Here is a 23,355-nt window from a genome sequence, read left to right as displayed (position 1 = left end):
TAAGAAGCACATTTGCTAAAATTTAATTTATTGTTAACTTTAGAATTCCGTATTTTGTTTAGTTCAGGAATTGTAGAATAGCAAAAGTTTAGTTTCAGTGCATCCAGGTTGAGGAATTTTATAAAAATATGACATGTTCTTGATTAAATCTTCAGCAACCAAAATCCATTATTTTATCAGGCTTCGACATTATTTACATGTAAATTTGTCTTCTTTTTTAAATCTGTGATTATAAAATGACATAACATCACGAATCACGGGGAATTTGAATCGCTAATTTCCTTGACTCCAAAACAGGTTTGAACATCTTTTTTGTTAGTTCTGTACAAGTGTCAGATAACGTACTTGCAAAACACGGATTTATCGTGTTTTGTCACGTGGTATCAGTCTAATAATTTCATTGGATTAACATTTTAGATGTATAATAATGTTTAAATATGTAACATATAATTCCACACGACATTACAAATGAAGTCGTAGCATCATGCAAATGACAGAAGCATCCGAATGCATTCTAAAGCCATTACACAACACTGTTCTGCGGCTTCGTTAAACAGAATCAGTATTTCTCATTATGCGATAAACATAGTTATACAGATGTGTTGATTTTAAAATAAATAAAGACTTTTTTCCTCATTACGATTTCCAGCGTTCAGAATGTTTAGGCCCTTTTGAATTGTTTAGTTGATACCAGTATGAAACCAAATTTATATTTAAGCCACGCCTACCTGCACTACTTTTTTATATACTGAATGAGGGCTATATTTAGAATCTATGATCACTCAAACTCAGACTTCTTACGTAAGATTTTAATAATGAACTAAATAGTGGACCTTTGGTTAAACTAATGAGATGTCATTGCTAATGCTACAGCACACTGTCTCAGAGCAACAAGTATTCAAACAGTGAGTAACGACGGATTTGAACTTCGTCGCATAATGTAAGTCATTGATCACCGTAATGAAAATTCAGTAATACGTTACAACAAGGACTGTTCATCCACTCAGAAGTGTCAAAATAGTGAGACTCTGTCATCCTTTACAAGTCGACAGTTAATTTCTACAGCCCAAGAAGGTCGTCCCGAGTGATAGCGTATTGTTGTCACGTTTGAATTTTGTGGAAAATACACATTTCCGTCTCTCCATGTCATAGGATGCCCAATTCAGTACAAAAACGTGTCATGTCTGCGGGATTTGTGTCAAATTCCTCATTTATTAACCGTGTATTCCAATTCACAGGATACAAGGATAATGAAACAAATTAAACTGACATCAAACACTTTACCAGGTAACATCTTCCAGCTGATCTGAGTTGTAAATTGACGTCAACTGACGAGCTTTTTCTGATATGCTGTATATATATTGGGCCTTTTTCAATGAAATTCAAAATATGATTAATTAATAGGATGTAATTAAATCATGTGTTTATTTAACTAGTTATGCTGTCGAATTTAAGTAAATGGATTGTCTGTTTATTTTATTTCTAAATTCATCAAAGTATGAACAGAGAAAAAAACATTGCTTGTTTGGGCATGTTTGTACAGTGACTTGTCGGTTCAGTATTCGTTGAATTTAAGAAAATAAACATCCCTTAAACGTTCTCTGTGATCATGGACGAACACACACACACATTGTACACAATTCATTGCATAAGCAAAGAAGGCGGTGATTTAAACTTCGTACATTTCTTACGACTGCTTCAGAGCTAATAGACCTGGAAGTTTGTAGTAAATTTTGAATCGAGAGCTAGACATTTATATCAATGAAATGTTTGTTTTGATCAATGAATTTTAACATTCAAACCCGACCATTAAATAAGTCATATTTAGACCTGTATGTGGAACGTTCGTGAGTACAGATTGGCATAATTTGATTTTTGACACAAGTCAGTCGGTGTAAGCAAGCAAACGTATCAAATATTTGAAAGGCAAGAACTCGTGAATATATCATGAGTGTCGATGAAATCGAACCAGGAAATGTTCAGGGCACTATATTAGGAAAGGATTTGCCATTATGTTTAACTTAAATTTCAGGGACGCAATGGATCGAGCTTTCAACCTCTGGGCAAGAAAAACACCACTTCGCTTTGTATATCAGGAACTAGGCACAACTGATATGAACATTAAATTTGCTACTGGGTATCATGGAGATGATGGCCGATTTGACGGCCCTGGTAAGACTTGCTCACTACCAATACATGTACTTCGTGCATCCCAAATCACTGGATATTTTATCCACCACCTACCACTCTCTCTCTCTCTCTCTCTCTCTCTCTAGAAAGTGCCCCGGACCTATTTTGTCTCCCTTTATTCCTTACTTTCTTTGGTCAAGGTTTTAAGTAAGTCATCGAGCCGGATGCGTAACGCATACATTGTTTAATACTAAGCGTGTTCATATTCTTAGTTGCATTTGTCAATTTGTTTTGCATATACATCTGTTCTATGGTTTGTATATACATCTGACCTTTGCTTTGTATAGAGATCTGATTTATGGTTTGTATGAATACCTTGGATATGGTTTGTATAGACATCTGATCTATGGTTTGCATGGATACCTTACATATGGTTTCGATAGACATTTGACATATGGATTGTATAGACACCTGAACTATGGGTTCTATAGACATCTTCACTTTTGGTTGGTATAGACTTCCATCCAATTGGTTTAGATGGAGACCTTACATATGGTTTGTATAGACATCTGACTTGTGGGTTATATAGACATTTGGTATTTGGTTTGTATAGACATCTGAACTTCTGGTTGAATAGACATTTAGTTTTTGGTTTGTATATACATTTGACCTTCTGGTTGTATAGACATCTTCACCTTTCATTTGTTATGACATCTTGACCTTTGGTATGTGTAGACAGCTTTATCTTTGGAAAAAAATGTATCTAGAATAATATTGCCACATTAACAGTTGATCAGCCAGGAACCGATAAACATAATCTTTGAGTGGACTTCATTTCAATGAAGATGAGATGTTATTACAAAAGAGTTCAGAAACTACATCGTTTAAGTGAAAGGAATTATTTTTGTTTTCACTTTGTATATGTGTTAAAAATCATTGTATGTAGATGGATGGATGGATGAATTGGTGGATGTTTACGAAGATAAAAATATATATTCTTATTCTTATGCACGTTTCTCAATAACAAACTAAATATCTTTGGATATATTATGAGGTGTGATTTTGTCCATGATGCATAGGGGCAGGTCCAGAAATATGGTTTAGTATCGTTTGGAGGTAAGGGTTAGGCTGGGTGTAAACTTGTTGGCGAGAGGTCTATGGGAGTAACCTCCCTAAGTGGGGTACCATTGAAAAGCCCCGAAAGCTCCTGCATTTGAAGCATAGCAAGGCATAACATTATACCTTTATCAAAATTTCTGTCCGAAAAGCTCGGTTAGTTTGGCATTCAGCTTATTTTAATGGGGGAGGCAACAGCTCTCTCTCTCGCCTTGCTTTATTATACACTTAAAATTCTATGTTTAAAACGTATGCCTGTTATCCATTGAATTGGACCGTAGTATATCAACTATATTCTGTGGCTTTGTTCAGTAAACCAATATTTCTAATAGCTTCTATTTTGGTTTATTTCCAGGGGGTACGTTAGCGCATGCGTACTTCCCAACAGCCGGCGAAATCCATTTTGATGACCAGGAGACATGGTTGCTGGGTGCTAAGGCTGAGAAGGCAGGCACAGAACTCTACATCGTCGCAGCACATGAATTTGGCCATGCCCTAGGATTGGAACACTCCAATATCCGTGGCTCTCTAATGGCTCCCACCTATTCTTACTCCTCAAATCTGATGTTAAATTGGGATGACGAAAACGCTATTCAGAGACTCTATGGCAAGCCGTACTTTAAACGAAAAAGTGCTTGGTGGTTTCTAAGAAAGTGACCCATATCTCCACGTGACAGTTTGTCGGACATCATGTACTGTATTATCGGACCAAAAGCTTAATGACGCCATATTTCAATAATTGTTTTATTATTTATTTTTAATTATAAAAAGCAAACAATTTGCCGAAAACCGTACGTGATTTGTGTTCGAAACTTTAACTATTCAAACTGATTCTGAAATACTGAAAAGGAAATCACAAAGAACAAAAATATCTCCCTTGGGTTTCGATCTCGAGACCACTGTCATTATAGGCTCAATTATTATATCGATTGAGCCGGTCTCATTACCAGGAAATTTCAGCTGACCATTGGAAATACATTTACGGATGTAACACCCACCCACCCATTCGCGTTCTGAAGGCAGATATTATTATGAAGTCGGCAAAACGCATTAAATTATAATTATGCAAAGTGTGTCTTTGAAAGTTGTTTATGGTTTTTTAAGAAGTTGAAAGATAGTTTCTGTGAAAGATATGAAAACATGTTGTCCTGTTAAATTTGTATTATTGCATTGTGAAAGCCGGTGTCTATATGGATATCAATAAATAACAGCTTCGTTGTCCGTTAAGACTTACAGTTCTTAACAGGATGCATAAATACATATGTTTTCACGACTCTACAAGCAACAGTATCCCAGAAACTGAGTCAAATGCACAAGAGTCATTGATAATTTCAACGGAAAAGGTAGATGATACGAAACGCGTCCAAGAAATTTGAAGAACCACATGTTGCAAGAAATATTCAATTTCCTCTTTTACTATACAAATTATGATTGTGGGTGAGAAGAACATAAAGGTGTTGAGAAAGATAGAGATTGTATACATGTCATTTTTATATCGATGGTTATTTGTGAATAAACAACTACAACTGAGTATTACTTATTGTATATTGGTATGTTATACACTGTATTTTGAACCTTTAAAATTTGCCGGAAACCAAACGTAATGAACTAATGTACAGAAAATTATGCTGCGAGGGAGAGTAGTTATATATGGGGAAAGGGGTGAAATAGTAATTAACATCATCTAATTTTTAAGCTTTATAACTGTTACTATTAGGAATATAACGGGAATTTAACATGTGGCAGACGATAAAACCTCAAAAGGGAATTTAACATTAAGGGGCGGGATCTGTCTCTAGGGAAAAAGTGTTAGAACTGGTTGACTTTAATACGGGAATGATTATAATACTGACAGCTCATTATAATATTGTTAGAGCTCTAATGGAGCTATGCTGTTACTGTTTGGGAAGTTGTTATCCTCAGATTGCACACATGCTATCCAACACGCTTTGTGTCTTTTACTGACGCCTAGTAGATATATGAATATATCCTATATTTAAATATAAAGTATCACCTACACATCAGATCATGCTGAAAGTAACGGTAAATTTGCATCTACTGTAATGATGATTAAGGAGATTCACATTGGGGATCGAACTCGTAATAGTAACAATATATTGGTCGTGACTATGTGTTACGAAAAGTCATAAATTGACACAGACTTTAGCAAATACTGAAAATTAGCTGAAATATGTTTACGATTTGCCCTGCACTAAAATGTAGTACTACAAAATTTGTAAATTATAATGCACATTGGCGGAAACTATGAACATTATTTTAAATTGATTTAGACTGAAAGTAGTTGTAAAATTATCAATCTGGTCTAGTCTTCAGCGGAGACTGAAACAATTCTGGAAATTTGTCAACCATATTACCCAGACAAAAATAGTACTACACTTCCGGATATGTAACAAGATTGAGCAGAGACTAGGAAAGATTAGTGGATGATAGGATTGTATGGTCTAGACTGACATTAGAACTAAGGTTCCCAAATAGTAATGGACTTTAAGCAGGGTCAAGAAAAGATCCAGAACTCATGTAGAGCACATGAGAGCTGTCATTTTAGTCAGCTATGTGCTTAGACTATGTACACGTATGATATATAAATCAATTTCAGCTACAATAAATGATTGTAGCATAGAGATATAAACATTTTCACCATTGTGCATATCGCAAATGCAAGCAACTTCATCTGATATATGTTACTCTGTCTGAAGGACATAATATATCTAGCGGCACCTTAGCAGAGACTAAAGAAATCCGACTTAATGTAAAAGATGCCTTTACCAAAAATAGCATTCTAATCTTTGAGACTGAAAAAGTCGAATACGTTCTTAAAATTTTGACTTACACTAAATGTATTATTAAACTTTTGAACCTCATAAGGATATTAGCGGATATTCAGGGATACATTCCTGAGCATACAACAATTGTCTAAAGAATTTCGGCAAACTTAAAAATTATTGTAAAGGTAAAATTGTCAAATTGACGCGTTTTCCTAGTAAAAATGACACAAAACATATCGATGACTGCAGACCGAAGTTCCGAACAAAGCTGGTCCAGGTTTATAGGGTGGAAATGTTCCTGTCTCCCTTGGTCTGGAGTAAAATAAAAGCGATACACAAAGTATATACTCTTCTATAACCGTCGTACGAAATACCGTAGCTGTTTTGGCTCCTAGTTGTCCCATGGATTCAAACAGTGAAATTAGATTTCGAGTAATATTTTGTGTTCTTGGTTTCATTCCGTACGTCAAGATATTGTTCACATCCGCTTGGTACAGAAAAGCGTCCACGTTGCTGCTCACTGCTCTCTCGTGTAAATCCACCTCGCTGAACAATGCGTGAAATTACTGACTGGACCTACTCTGTTGTCGGCTCCTGAACTGATGTTGTCCACAAGAAGAACTTTGAATTTCAGGCGCAAGTAACTGTTATTTGGATCGATGTAAATATATTTTAAGAGGGCAAGAGATGGCATATATATATTTGTTGTTAAGTCTATAGAGGAGATGTACGACAAGAAAGTCTTCTTACCACGTCCTTCCATGCATTGTTAATACATGTGCCATAAAGAATCCGCTGGTAAATGAAATTCAAGAAATGGTGTAACACACACACACACACACACACACACCCACACACCCGTACAACACACCATACATCATCCAATTTGTTTAAACTCTGTAATCTGCTAAGTCTTGAACATTGTCAGTGACCTTCTCCCACTTGTTTATACAACAATGATACCTGACGTCGTGGCATGGCACTGCTTAGTATGTCTTCGCAGTTTATAAACGTCTGACCATTTGAACACTTTCAAAGTAAAGAGTATTCTTATAGCGTTCAGAAAGAATGAATTAAACGTTTATGTCTTTTGGGATGCATTTGTTTTTGTGTTTCACTTGAATCTGCACATGGTCTCTGTAAATGCGTTCTGGCAGCTTCAGAGGTAAACTAAGAATCCTCACCAGTTCCGAAGTATGCAAGATGATGATCATATGAGGAACTGATCAAAATTCTCAACGAAGTTGATGTGGTTGTATCCAACGTTGTTTCCTATTGGTTCAGAATTTGATTTAAATATGCTACAGATTCTATTTTAAGATAATGAGAGACCCCTCACCAATGAGAATGCAGTGACTCAGTTTTCCATTTGTCAAGATGGAAAGGTCACAATAGATCACACGTATCGTCAGAGATTTACAGACTGTCATTCGACATTACACTTCCAGCAAGAATTGTGAACACTCAACTCGAGATAAAGTTAAAGATACATGCAATGTCAGTCAAGATTAAGGAGATTGGGCGGCCAAATATTCACACCGCTTAAGAAGAAGGAACCTATACGACAGAACAAAAGAGAAACATAAATTAAGATACCTATAATCAACTTCAAGATAAAGGACAATGGTCATCAGAGTGTCCGAACAAAAGGAGAACCATGCGCTCTTCAGAATCAGTACAAGCGGAAGAACCCATACCTACAACGAAATTTAAACGGCGAGCAAAGCAGAATAAATTGAAGTAAAACAACACAAACATGGAAATTATTTCAAAAGAGAAAGACAGTTAAATGGTGAGAGAGAGAGAGAGAGAGAGAGAGAAAGAGAGAAAGAAAGAAAGAAAGAAAGAGGAATATGGAATATTGTGATATGACCTAAGCCATTGTGATTATGATAGCACGAGAAAATAACAAAAAGGGTAGGCGAGGTTTTATCTCGCTTTATTTTATCAGAATGGATAACATTTTAAAATACACATACATGCACACACCTAAATATATTTTATTTAAGAGGACATTTAGTTTCTTGTGTTATTAATATTGAATTTGCATTTTTTGTTAGTTAGTTTCTAATTTCTTTTTTATTTGATTATATGCTATCAAATCTTATTTGTTGGACTTGACCTGAATCGTTGATTTATTGTATTCTGTAAACATCTAGAACACAGCAAATAGCTTATTTTATTTTCTAAATATAACGATGATTTTATTTCGTAAACATTAGAAACCTTCTGGAAGGTTTTCTCCATGAGGTAATATGATTTCTTTTAGAAAATGATAATTGTGATTTGAGATCAATTAGAGGACTATAAAACCTTCTAGAAATTTATTCATTCGTGCTTTAAGATCTGAGCAGAATCAAATCTAGTATTGCTGTGTGCAGTAGTTCATTTGGGTTGGAGTTGTATTTATTCAAATTACGTCATCGCTGAAATACAAAGTGCTCATAAAATAATATTCTTTGAAATATAATCTTGAATTTATAGTGAACTTTCAAAAAAAAGGATAGATTCTTGCATTGTATTATTGTGATTCAACAAAAGACGGGATGGATTTCGGATCTACAACAGAATAATTTTGATGGCGATAGAAATACAATGTTTAATGATGAATGACTTTAATGGGAAAATAATTATTTTAATTATTTAAGATCCAAATATTGGAAAAATTAACATAATCCGCACGAACATAATAATGTAAGAAGTGAAAATGCAAATAAATGACCTGACAGAGTACATGGACAAAGGTGAATAACTCACAGTGATTTCACACGACGAAGAGAATGATGTGTTTTACTCAAATAGTAAAAAATGTGGTACTATACTCATATATAAACATGTATTCACTCAAATAGTAAATGCATGAGGTATTTTACTCAAATAGTAAAATGATGAAAAGAAAGGGACAGATATACCAAATATCTTTACAATCCCAAAACACTGGGTATTACAGACCTCCAAAAGTAGCCCACGGCTAAAAGATTACATGTATGGAGTTACACACTCCGTCACCAGCACATTTGGCTACCAGTCACACTGGTCAATCAAGCAGTGAGTATTCCATGTAGACATAGAGAAATATTCAATCCCTTGGTCAATCAAGCAATCAGTGCCCACCAATCGGTCAGCAGCGCCCGATCACCTGCTACTCGACCAGCAACAGTGCTAACTCAGCTCTACGGTTGATGGGGTTCGTTTTACACATGGAATGGTCAGCTTCTATGGTTAGCTCTACAGCTGGTACCACGTCGACTCCGATCAGCTCTACAGCAACGACTCCGATCAGCTAAAACTACATCTAACACCGTGTACTATGCATGACACGGGCATCTACGATTAAACGTAATGACGTTGTATATGGTAAGTTATACAGATTATATTATCGGTACAATAATTACAAAACACTACACAAGTTCAGAAGTAAACCTACCTGTGCTTGATAACAATCATACGGTATTAATTGTTTCTTAAAATGCAACTTTATATTGCTACTATAAATCTCTTGCTAAGTCACAAAAAAGAATAGATGATATTTGCATTACATTACGTAAGCCGAAGCTACATAGAAAATATACAAAAATAAACGTGGTAGTGCAATAGTTACAACTTATACACCAGAAATTAATAAATTACTTACATACCTCTACGGCTGAAGATGTGCAAGTCCTTAAATTGGACCGCTTACTGACAAGATGTTTCGTAATGTGTAGATTTAGTCTTATGGTGAGGCATTTATACACATACGATGCCGCTATACCTCGTCTGTGCTCGGGAAGTATTCAGTTCTTTCCATCGAAAGCACTTCGCACGTGCGGCATATGATGAACCGAACTCACTGTTTCGAAAATTTGTTCAATATACACAAATCACCCACGGGTATCATTGTACACAAAAAAACCCGAAACCCGCGTACGTGTATTTAATAAATAAAATGTATACAATTCCGTAACAATACTTCTTCCCCCGTAAAAAAGTGGTAACACTTTTAGAAAAATCACGGAATCTGAACATACAAAATTATTAAAACAATCAATTTTGAATACTGAACGAAAATAGTCTGCTGATTACACCCTACTTAAAAAACCAACAATCATATTTCCCGATCCTCGAATCGCCATGATTCGGAAACTATACGGTTGCAAAGACAACGCCTAACGTATCAATCTTGCGTTGGCGAACTTTGTCTTGTTCAAGTATAAGAGCGGCTAATGGTTCGTTTGTAAGGTAAACTCATTCCCGACAAAATATGTATGGAATTTTCCTATCCCCCATACTAAGGCAAGGCACTCCTTCTCAATCATGGAGTAGTTTTGCTCCATAGAGAGAAATTTCCTACTTGCATAAGCAATGGGCAATTTCATTCCCTCTTGCTGCTGTAGCAAAACAGCCCCAAGTCTAGTATCGGACCCATCAGTCCTCATCACGAACGTTTTGTTCAATTCTGGCAACTTTAACTTTGGTGCACTTACCAGTTTCTTTTTTAAAGCGTTAAATGCTTTTCCTGGCACACATCCCAGGGAACTTTATTCGGTCGCTCTTTTCTAGTCAAGCGTGTTAATGGGCTGGTAATAGCCGCAAACCTGGAAACAAATTTCCTGTAAAACCAAATCAAACCTAGGAAAGATCTTACTTGTTTCTTAGCTTCTGGTCTAGGTGCATGTCTGATTGCTCCTATTGTATCAGGGTGAGGTTTCAACTGGAGTAGTCCACTTACAAGATGGCCCAAACATTCTAGGTTAAAATATCCTATACTACATTTGGTGGGCCTAGCTGGAAGATTTGCAGTGTAAAGTCTATCAGACAGATCCTTTAATACCTGAACATATTCATCCCAGATATACGTAGAAACAACGGTATCGTCTACAAAACTGTCGACGTTTTCCATACCATTTAACAGTTTCTGCATCAGACGAACGCAAGACGTCCCTGCGTTGACTAAACCGAAAAGGCATGACTTTAAATTAATAAAGACCTTTAGGAGTTGCCAATGCCTTTAACTCGCGAACATTATCAGCGATTGGTACCTGCCAATATCCCTTGATAAGGTCTAACTTGGAAATGTAGTTATGACCTGCCATCTTTGAAAATAAACTTTCAATGTCTGGCATTATTTCTGCATCGAACACAATGATTTTGTTCAGTTGCCGAAAGTCAAGGCAAAAACGGTTTATTCCGTCTTTCTTTCCGACTAACACAAGAGGGGACGAGTACGGGGAACTGAAAGGTTCGATCACTTCATGGGCTACCATTTTCCTCACTTCTTCGTTGAATGTATCCCGCGCATTAAAGGGTTTTTGATATCCTTTAATCCTGATTGGCTCTGAGGTATTCAACTTGATCTCGTGTTGAATGAATCCAGTACGGCTTGGTTTGTCCGTAAACACGCCTGGGTATTTTATACAAGACCTCCAAGATCTACGTACGCTGATCCTCGGATGAATCCGGGCATACATTGATCTGGTCTATAACTTCTTTCCCTACGTCAATGAGGTATTCAAGGGGCATTTCGGTACTGTAGAGGAATTCCGATTCGTCACACGACCTATCGTCTATCACTGCTACACACACTGCTTTGAAGACCTCTTTATCAATTGTTTGATCAGGTCTTTTTACGTAATGATTCTGCATATTGGACCTACCTTCCATGTCAATGATGTAGTCCAATTCCTTTGAGACCGCCTTCTGATAAACCTTGCACGAACGACAAAATCGTGCCACGTCATTGTTAACCTAAGGCCAATAACATTCTCGTTATACCTTAAAGGTCACCGGCCATACTCCAACATTTTCCTATTTATATCAGATTTGCATTACATGATTAAAAATAGTTATACTCACACAAAAGAACAAAAAATTATCAAGTGTATGGAAGAAATAATAATTTAATTACTCGAAATCGTAGTATATAATGCTATTACTTCCCCTTAGTTACGATTTACAACCTATTGAGGACGCCAACCGGAAATGACGTACATTTATCCCTACAAGACGAAGTACATGCTTCTTGTTGTCGAAAAATAAAACACTATAAACTTTGGATAGGGAATATTTAGATGAAACTAGTGAAAACTTATTTACTGTTCAGCCTTATATCGGTATGCGTGCACGACGCACTAGATTGTGTCACTTTCAAAACTGTTCCATTGTTTCACACTAAAAAGATACCAAAGTCAAGTTTCCGGGGTTGGTTTGCATTGTAATAAAATAACCTACGTATTTGATATCCTGTCGGTAAGTTTAAACAATGAGTTTATTGCTCCCTGCCAGCTGTGTTTATCACCCTGTCTTCTATTTGTTTGCTATATGTAATCATAATTGATGTTTGCAGTGCAAATATTATGCACAATAATAACTTGCTTTAATAATAGTTTTCTAACCCATGCCAGCAAAAAGATTATCATTTGTACTCACATTGAATGTATTTTAAAATAATGATTTATTTTTCTTTGCGAGATACCGACTTATAGTTAACCTGGATACGATACAATCTGGGTCATTTTGCAATAAGTAACTTATCATACGTAAATGGCAGGTGACTTCAAGCAATCGGGTTATACTTTCGTCTCATTTGCGATTTTGTTATTTGACGTAAGCGATACACACACTACACTGAGGATGCATACGGAAGCCGGCATCCGCTACATATACGGAGTTCGTGGATATATATATTTTTTAAGATAATTTTCCCATGATGAAAAAAGAAGGAATATGTGATAACAATGCAAGGTTAATTTCTTTCATTTTATTTTCAAACAAGTGTATGTTTATCAATTTATATTGTACTGTGAGTGTGTGTGGGGTGGGGGGGGTAGGCACAAATTAAACACAAATTTATTTACTTTCTAATTTGTACGGAATAATGGAGCAAATATGATTGACGATATTGACCAGTAATGACAAGCTTTCAATTTACGCGCACACACACTAAGACAACTTGAAAACAAAAAAAAAAAAAAAAAAAAAAAAACACAATAAAATTAACTGGTAAGAGCTTCATATTGCAGCAACTAAATACTGACAAAATGCTCAACATTATTCTCTCTCTCTCTTTCTTTCCCTCTCTCTCTGTCTCTCTCTCTCTCTCTCTATCTGTCTGTAATCTAGTATGTATTGTATGCAGCTGTGTTACAACGTGAAAGCTAAAATTAAGTATATTTGTTATAATATCTCATGTACACTACCCTTAGCAAAATGTATACGTATTATGTAGAATATTATCTGTTACGTATTTTTGTTTTATAAATGATTATTGATAATTTGACCGGAAGACTTAAATTGAGAATGTCGTTGTGCAGATGCATATATTTGTTTTCATAAAAAATGTATATACATATTTTAATCAGTGGAAGCAAGATATGTCAGTTTGTGTTTTCTCTCATAAATATGTACGCTACGAAGTATGATTATTTTCTTTCAAAGAATATCAAAATAGTTTGTTCAAATTTAGTTTTTTCCCTAAAACCTCTTTTACATAGCATCTACATTTTTGTTGAAGAAAAAGAACGTACAAACAATGTTAAGTTTGGCCGAATTGTATTTCGAGTTGGGCCGAATTGTCTTTGGGCCAAATTCACTATAATCCGGCATAAATGATGCAACTTTCCCATCCCTCCCCATTTCGATCCAACAGATTAAATCCACTTTTTTATGGTAAGCATCTTTTCTCGGAAAAAGAAAGAACGCTTTTTCCCATCATCACTCTTTTGGTTACATCCGTATGCAACACATTACACCATATTTGCTGTATAAAAGCACGATCGTATGCTATATCACATAGACATTTACGTGGGGAAATTAAGCACTTGAATGGCTAGGTTGAATAGAATGGATAAATGTACGTCATATTCGGTTTTGGCACGCGGAAACTACCGATTATTAACGGAGATTGCCGAATACATTTTTCATTTTATAAATTGAAGTTTTAAGTCTAATTAAACAATTTTATGGTGTGCATACATAACCAATGCGTTTTGTTTATAAGTATAATAATATCACACGTTTGTACAATATAGGTGGCCAGTGACCTTTAACCGTTGTTTTATTATTACTCAATTGGTCTGCCGTACTCGACTCGTGCGCCACCCTGAGTACGTGTGACCTAAATTTCTGAGGAACAACTAGCTGCACGAACTTCCTACCATCAGACGTAGTATACTTTCTATACATGAAACCATTACGATGTAGAAATCTAGAGGACCCCCCGTTCTTATAGTTCTTCACGGAACCGGATAAAACTTTCTCCGCGTTTGCGAATAAAGACGCGTCACGTTCTTGCTCGTTCAGAAACCGATCGATTGGGTAGCATCGCGACCGGTCTCTGCACGCACCACTGGCTCGTACACGGCTTTCTGCTTAGCCTGAAACATCGAGTTTTCCATCCACCGACCGTCTGCCTTCAATGGCTACAGAGACTCTCTGGACTAATCCCTTCCATTTAGGACAATTGGGGGAGATATGAACCCACTCCTTGCAAGTGAAACATTGCTTGTCCTTATGCCTTCTCTGGTTATCCCTACCAAGGTTTTATGTTCCTTGGGGTTTTGGTCCTTAGTATGATTCCCACCTTTGCTGTCTAGAGAGATGACATTCTGCGAACCTCCCCGAGCTTCAGCAAATACATCCGCCTGTGTGGCCGTGTCATATATATTCGTAAAGTACCTTTCCCTCGAGAATAAATATAACTCCTTCCACAAGTTGTCAATAGTGGGTCCCGTAGCAAGAAATCGCTAAGACCCACAAATGTCTTAACGACTTTACCACATTCCACCCATCGCTGCAAGTAGTTGTACGTCCTACTGACGAACTGGGTGAATGTCTCGCCTCGCTCGTGTTAAATTTACTTAAACTTCTTGCGAAACCCTTGCTCGGTTTGCTCGTATTTCTTCAGAGGTGCTTCTTTCAATGCGAGGTATTTCAGCGAATCGGCTGTGGGTAAACGAGAACACACATCTAATGCTTTACCCTTCAACAACGCGCTAAGATGAAGCGACCAATCCTATTTTTTCCATTTTTGTACAGTGGCGTACGATTCGAACCTGTTTAGATATCTATCCATGTTATCTTTTTCGTCTTCAACTGGGGGCAATTTTGGACCTCTCAGTTTAAAATCATGTTCCCACTCTCTTTTAGCTTGCAATAACTCAGAATTTCTTTGATACTCCCTCTCCCTATTTCTATCTTCTATCTCCAAAGCTTCTAACCTCACTTGTTTTTCCCTTTCTAACTTCCTATCATCTATTTCTTGAAGCAGTTATATCTTCTCCCTTTCTCCTTCCATTACCATTCCAATCCTTTCCTTTTCTGCCTGTTTTTATAACTATATCTTCTCCTTCTCTAATTCTATCTTCTCCTTCTCGGCCTGTCTTTTTAATTCTATCTTCTCTTTCTTAAAAGCCCTTTTCCTTTCTTCGGCTTCCCTTTCTATCACTAGCTTCTCCTTTTCTATTTCCCTTTCTTTTAACATCTGATCCATTTCCCTTGCCCGTTCTACACGAACAAAGTTTCTAAGAGACTTCTCCTCGTAGCCAAACTGTTTCCCCAGTTCCACAAGCTCTTTCACTGATAACATTCCAAAAATCTGATATGACCAACTTAAAGTGCACTACTATGCAAAAATGGATAATTACTATAGTTTCAACGAACAAACCGTATTTTCATTCTCGGAAGGCAACAATAATATGAAATGTGTACAAAAACTAAAGTAATGTTACATGCCTACTTAATCCCACGGTCTTGTCAAGAACGTCTGAAACACACTAAAGATCACACAAGAATAATGAAACAATTTCAGTGCTCCGTTAAATCCCATGTAATCCCACTTCTGACACCATTTGTAACAAGATAACCGAGTTGGACTACGGATTTACAACAGACCACTGTTGATGGTGATACAAATACAATGTTTAATAATGAATGACTTGAATAGGAAAGAATTTGTGATTAATACGTGCGTGTTTAAGATCCAAATATTGGACAAATTAACATAATCCGCACGAACCGTTTAATGCATCAAATGAAAATGCAAAGGACAAAGGTGCATGATTCACACTGATTTTACACGACGAAGATAATGATGTGTTTAACTCAAATTGTAAAAAATGTGGTACTTTACTCATATAGAAACATGTTTTCACTCAAATAGTGAATAAATAATGTAATTTATTCAAATAGCAAAATGATACAAACAGAGGGACAGATATACCAAATGCCTTTACTCGACCAGCAACACTGTTAACTCAGTCTACTTCTGCTATGGTTCAGCTTTTCACATTATACTATCGATGATGTCAGTATTTACTCAAAGGATGTGACTACTGTACATCGTTTGATGTAAATCGGGCAAAGGCACTTTTTTTCCATAGTGGACCCGATAGCGATTTATAAATCTACCTGTATGATGTAAGTCTAGCCGGATGATTAGATCACGGGCTGGATGCTCGTGCCTAATGTTAGCAATCCGAAACGGCCCGTAGTACTGTACTATCTGTATCATTCCTTGTCTGATATCTGCAAATTCTCTATACAGATAAAATCTGAGCGGGCCGAGACCATCACGCAAATGCAAACGGTAGAGATTCAGAGGTATAATGGGCCAGTGGGTTAAGATCAATTCTATTTGACTGAAATAGTAAGCAGCAGACCCTGATCAACCAGTGCAGTATGTGGTGGCAGATTTGGGTCTATGGCCTTCACAGTTTATGTGTGCGTTAGACACGAGTAAGTGTGGCAAAACATTCCTTAGGCAACAAGAAATCAGTTTGCATCAATATTGTCAACGGTCCCAACTCTTCTAGTAACAACAGGGATGTGTCATGCAACCTTAGTATAAATGTTGAGAAAACACAATCTCTTATATAGTGAAAATGTTGAAGCACATGCAGCAGATTAACATTCATACACCAAATGTTCACACCGTGCTGGACTGGTATCACGTTTGCACTGTATCACGTTCGCAATATGCTTGGCCACCGACCAGCAATCCGATTTCATGAGTGCGGCACAAATTATTTATTCGCACCCTTCCTGCCTTAGCTATAAAGAGTGTAAAAGGGTTAAAGGTAACAACAATGAAGCTAGGTACTTGAAGGTGATAATAATTAAGTTAGGTACTGGCATTTTGTGAACGAGCAGATTTTTAATTAAGTGATGTTAATAACAGAATTGCAGAACACACTATAATGAATATTGGGAATGTATACAAGTTATTGTGGTCATTTGTGGAATCCAGACAATCCGGGATAAAACCAGACGATTGGTCACACGTATCATGTGCCATAAGTGTTCATTTTGATACCTTTTGAATATCAATGGCGAGTATTGATATATCTGATTTGTAATTAGGAGGTTTGAAATTTATAAACGTACATTATACAGTTGTAACTATGATAGTAAAGCTTGAAATATAAATTTGCTGTTTGAAGAGTAGAGCGGAATTATTGTATTAAATGGGATATATTGTTGTTGACTTTAACATCATGTTTTATATGTTTATGTTTGCCAATAAAATATACGGGAATGCTTTATATTGAATGATTTTCTAGCAATCGGAAATGCACTCAGGCGTGAAACCTCCAAACAACATGTGCACAATTGAGCTTAAAATGTTCTATTTTATTAATGCATGCATTTTCTGCGGTTACATTTGTCAGATATTAGGATTGATAATGTACATTTCAAATTGTCGATGCAGGTTGTACATTTCAAATTATCTATGCAGTTTGTACATTTCAAATTATCGATGCAAGTTGTACATTTTAAATTATCGATGCAGGTTGCAATGATTCAAGTAAGTATGTACATGTATTTAAATTTGATTTTATAAATGATCATATCCTGATTTTTCATAAAATTCTCAGCTCCCGGAGATGTACATTCATTTATGTTTTGATTATATATATATATATATATATATATATATATATATATATATATATATATATATATATATATATATATATATATATGATATTTGTTTGATTTTGTGTGGTGTGTGGAAGATGATATCAGACATGGAAATAGAATTATACAATTATAGAAATATGAATAATCCAACGCCAGGAGATTATTTTAGAGACTCCATTCAGAATAAATTTATTGACAAGTTCATATAATCGAAAATGTAAATACCCCTTGCACAGAAGATATTTTAGAACAACAAAGTAATGACTAAAATAACTTATGATGAAACTAGTATTTTGGAAAAGAGACGCTTTGGCGTTAAGAAGATAAAATCGCACATTAATAACAAAGCCAAAAGAGTAAACTAAAGTACGTATAGTGATAAAAGTCAGGGTTTGGATGAATTTATTTTAGAGGTGTTTTGGGTTGTTACTTCAATATATAAATGGTGCTTTTATAAGCTTGCTCGATTTTGTATTCATATGTTAAAGTTGATTATTTGACATGCATCGGGATTTTGTTATGAAAAGGTATTACAGTAGTTAGTAATAACGGTTTTATACGGACACAAAAGTACCAAAATATTGCAGAAGGGTTTTGGCTTAATTGAAGTAATGCACAATAGAGGATTTGCATTCAGTCTAGATCGAATAACATGAATGAGACTTGATTTTGTCAAATTAGTTAATGAAGCATAGAGGTAAAGTTTGTCTACAAAAAGAAAAATAGCTTTAAACACCTCTGTACAAATTACTTCATTTCCTTTCTTAGATCCTAGTGACATTTTTCTATGCAAACTTGAAAGCAAGTACTTTTCATAGAAGAACAAAATTTCTGTTATTTGGTGTAATACATGTAAATAACAATGAAATCGTGCGCCTGTTTTTGGAAAACAACGACTACATCTAAAAAATAGAATTTTTTATTGTTAAATCATATACAAATATTGTAATCTGATTATTTTAGCGTCTTATTCGACGGCAAGTCTGGATAGGCGATGTTCGAATTTTGGTGTGCGTACACATGAGAAATGCCTTCTATGCAGTTTCACTCCTTTGTTATTTATAGCTATACTATATTGACAACTGTTCTATATATACTTATAAGCATTTTCTAGCCATATAGTGCTTGCGTTTTTATAGAACTATGATCAGTATAGTCAGCATGTACCATCTCTGACTGTATATGCCACGTACCAAAAACAGTGAATGACTTGCCATAATACGCCGTGAGATGAAAGCCTTCACAGTTCTTCGCTGAGTGCTTCTTATTTATGAAAGAGTGCGGAAAGAAACGGCCTCACTATAAGACCTTCAGTCATAACATGGTTCATGTTATCAGATGGTTATGACCTTGGATCCGATTTTATTATTAATAGTAGAATTTTATGTATATGTTTATGTATTTCATTATAAGTCTGCCTCATTATAAGGCAGTATACTCTATGGCTTATTTGGCAGCATTATAATGAGGGAGTGCTATACTTGACCTGTACGGAAACTTAGATGATGGGTAGATTGATAAGGTTTCTTTGGCTTGTATCCTTCAATATTTTTTAAAATAAAATTGTAATTCTGCAACCATAAAAGTTCTCCATCATACTTTACCCTTTACAAAACCATGGAATTCTCTTTTAACGGGTGCATCTTTATACGCCGTTTGTACAATACATCATATAAGTAGCTAGATTGAGCTGGATAAATACTGAGGAAACCTGAAAGTAGGAATATCAAAGGGGAGTGGGAAGGGTATTTTCACATAGAGACTTTAATTATTTTTTAAGCTTGTGTTCCAGCGTGCGATGCGAGACGTTTGACTACATTGGCCATTTCAATATTATTGTCAAAATCAACCGTACCAGTTTCATCCAAATTTAGTATATGTCATGGCACTGAAGAAGCCTGTCAGTTGTGTAGAAATATTGCCTATCTATCATCAAATATGGTGGACATTTCTCAAGATATTTAAAGTACTAATTTTCAAATAACGCTCAACACGATTGAACTAACTAGGTTACTAAAAGATTGTAAATACCATTTTGCTTCGAGTTCACAGAACGTGTCCTTCTTTCAATCACTCGCATACAGCAACCTGCCATATAATATGTATACTTTCACTAAAAATAGAAAAAAGCATTAATGACTTCGGTCAAAATCCGCTGAACATTATTTCATCTGTCAATCATAGTGTCAGCGTCAGCAAAGGAAAAGGATGTTTTTTTGTCATTAACGCAGATATATGGAGAACGATATTTAAGTTTGAAAACAATCACAAAATATAATTATTCAATACATTTAAAATGTAAGATAAAATATACTATATACCACCAAATCATTAGATGTAATTATGGTAATAAAATGTGCAAACGATAAAGAAAAATGCTAGATACTGAGAATTGTTTAATTTTTAAGAACGCGCGTTCGATCGGCTCGATCAGAAAAGAATATCGTGTTGTCTTATTCTTTCATTATGTTCTTCTCTTTGTCCATCGGGTAGAGGATGGATCTTCTGGCCGATGAAGGGTAATCCTAATCACGCAACGAAGAGAAAAAAGAAATTAGAAACGACCCGATTCCATCATTTTTTAATCTGATTTTCCGATCAAGAATAGAGTCTACATATCCATCCATTATATTATCCAAACAGACACATAATTCTGCTGTTATGTACCTGTAAGCACGTATGACAACAAAAGGGCGACTTTTGTTCTTCTATGAAAGGTACTCGGTAAAAGCAAAACAAAAAGAAATACGTGGCTAAGACCAAAAAAAAAAAAAAAAGGAAATTACTTAATTTCTTCATAGGTGTTTGAAAATTATTTTCCTGTAAAGAGATTTATGTAATCCGTTTTGTAGACAAACTTTACCTGTATGGTTCATTGGCTAATTTGATAAAATCAAATTTCATTCACGCTTTCCAATCTAAATTTAGTGCAAACCCTCCATTGTGCATTACCTTTCCTAAGCCAAATCTCTGCTGCAATGTTTTGGTTCTTTTGTGTCTGTATAAAACCGTTGTAATTAGCTATTGCAATAACAAATCGCGATGCATCTCAATCTACTTTAAAATGTGCAAAATCGTACAGTTTGTACAAAAACAAATTCCGTCTCAATTTTCCTATGATAATCTTGATATATTTTCCTTTGCCAAAATCTTGGACTAAGTTTGTTTTGTTTCAACTAATATCACATACATAGAACTCAAGGTTCACAGATTCGATATCTTTGACTCAAGTGGCATAATGGCATGTTTTCTTTACTTCGTAAATTGCATTATTTACTATATAATCTTTATCCTCTTTAAGTGTTATATTTACACAGCTTTCTGAATAATCGGGTCTATACTCTGGCATAGCACAAGAACTTATAACAATACCAAATGCATTATACGTCTGGACGACCTTGTTGTCGAAGATTTATTCTATGCCATGTAAAAGCTTAATGTTTTCGTATAAAATTCTCCAAATGTCTGTTATTTTCACTCCCATCAGTCACATTTTCAGAATATTAGGATTATTTATAGATTTATAATTTCCTCACTCCATTTCCATATCATATACCAAGTTCCAGTAACCATAGCAAACAATAAAATCATTCTGTAACCTTAACATTTTCATTAAATTGTGCCTCAGCATTAGGTTGACCATATATATTAATAAATATAATACTCTTATCTCGAATTGTTGAATCAACTATACAATAAGTTCCCATTGTATTGATTTTATATCGATTTAAGCATAATCATTGTTGAATAAAACTTTCCACCATCCTAATGTTCTTCTTATATGAAGCAAGACTAGCATATCATCCTTATTTAGCTTTAACACAATTACATCGTTCTTTAACATATGAATATCTTGTAAACCGTTTATATTTTCAGTTTCCTTACCTAGTGGAAAAAAATACCTCCCCCTGTTTTCTTCTCGCCATTAGCTAAGCCCTACAAATTCGTGAAAATATTTTTACATCTTTATCCCATAATGTTAAATCTTGATGTGAAATCAGTATAAAATCTTTATCCCTTTATCACAGAGGATATATATTATGTGAAACGATCGTAACGTGAACAAAAATTAAGATATCTAACTACTGAATCTGAGCAATCAACATCAACCATTTGTAATGCACATTATCAAACACACACACACAAATAGAATGGAAACACTCATAATACATGCAAACATCACACAGAAACTTACTCGCTCTAAAGTGCACATTTAAGTTTGTTTCAATCCTGAGTGGATTTTTTTTATCACTACAAGGTATATATATATATATATATATATATATATATATATATATATATATATATATATATATATATATATATATATATATATATATATATATATATATATATATATATATATATATATATATATATATATATATATATATATATATATATATATATATATATATATATATATATATATATATATATATATATATATATATATATCGTAACCAAAGAGACATATGGTACATGACTCGTGTGGTCAGATTTATACAGCATGTCTGGTTTGCAGATGGTCTGTCCGGATCATAACGCTTGTGTGTGTGTAATGGAAGTTGCATTGAGTGCTAGAGGAATGTGCATATGACAGCCTCTAAAGGCCGTCTACATTTATTGGCAGAAACTTGTCTTCTGTGGCAAAAAATTTAGTTTCTCAAGTTGTCTTATCAAGTCAGTTTAACGGCTTCTTTTACTGTAGTGACAATGTCCTTGACTTTGCCTTTGAAAATCGGTTTAGTATTTTTTGGAATTTTACATAATGTAACCACTGTTAATACTGCGTAATTTTTGAAAATTTCCTTTTATTCATGTTAGACTCGTGCTAGATTATCTCCGGTTTATTTATTATATACAATATATGTAAATGCACACTTTTGTCTCCTCTGTACCTGAAAAAGCTTTATCTATGTCAGGAATGTACTTTTTGTCTCGTGTGAGAAAATGTCTGTTCTCACTCACACTGTGCAGCGGTAAAATCCTCTCATAAATATGCTTAAATTGTTAATTTAACCCATTCTGTATTGACGTAACTCTGACTGCCAAGCAGATCGACCTTGGACCTCTTCAAATACAAGTTTATTCCATTTCCATTGAGTCCATCTTATCTTCTGTATATTTTTAAGGTAAGAAATACATATGAACAATTATATGCTTTCCCTTTGTTTGGGAAGTAACCTTGAGTGTGCCAGGTATGAGAAAATAGGAAATTCTAGGGGGGTCCTCATCTGCTAGCTGCATCTTGTCTTTCAAGTGAGAAAATGCGTTTCGTTATTTTGGTGAATGAGCTAATTTATACACGAAAAATATAATCCACTCTCCATGACAAGTTCTGGCAGTGAGATCGATATTCGACTATAGAATATGGAAGGCGCCGATTACTTCATGTACATACTACCAAACATTTCCATTAATT

The 23,355-nt window shown here is 35.1% G+C and overlaps 1 protein-coding gene across 1 annotated transcript; it reads left to right on the top strand.

Moving 5' to 3' along the window:
- The first annotated feature begins 789 nt into the window (after positions 1–789).
- Positions 790–4,300, top strand: LOC149777131 (stromelysin-3-like). Its single transcript, XM_089942757.1, has 3 exons — positions 790–1,287; positions 2,033–2,172; positions 3,602–4,300. The coding sequence occupies exons 2-3, from the start codon at positions 2,040–2,042 to the stop codon at positions 3,901–3,903; spliced, it is 435 nt and encodes a 144-aa protein (XP_089798883.1). The 5' UTR covers positions 790–1,287; positions 2,033–2,039; the 3' UTR covers positions 3,904–4,300.
- Positions 4,301–23,355: the final 19,055 nt, after the last annotated feature.

The sequence above is a fragment of the Sinohyriopsis cumingii genome, chromosome 18, assembly GCF_028554795.1.
Source record: "Sinohyriopsis cumingii isolate HCF-2022 chromosome 18, ASM2855479v2, whole genome shotgun sequence".
Classification (NCBI taxonomy): domain Eukaryota; kingdom Metazoa; phylum Mollusca; class Bivalvia; order Unionida; family Unionidae; genus Sinohyriopsis; species Sinohyriopsis cumingii.
This window is presented reverse-complemented; position numbering and strand designations above follow the sequence as displayed.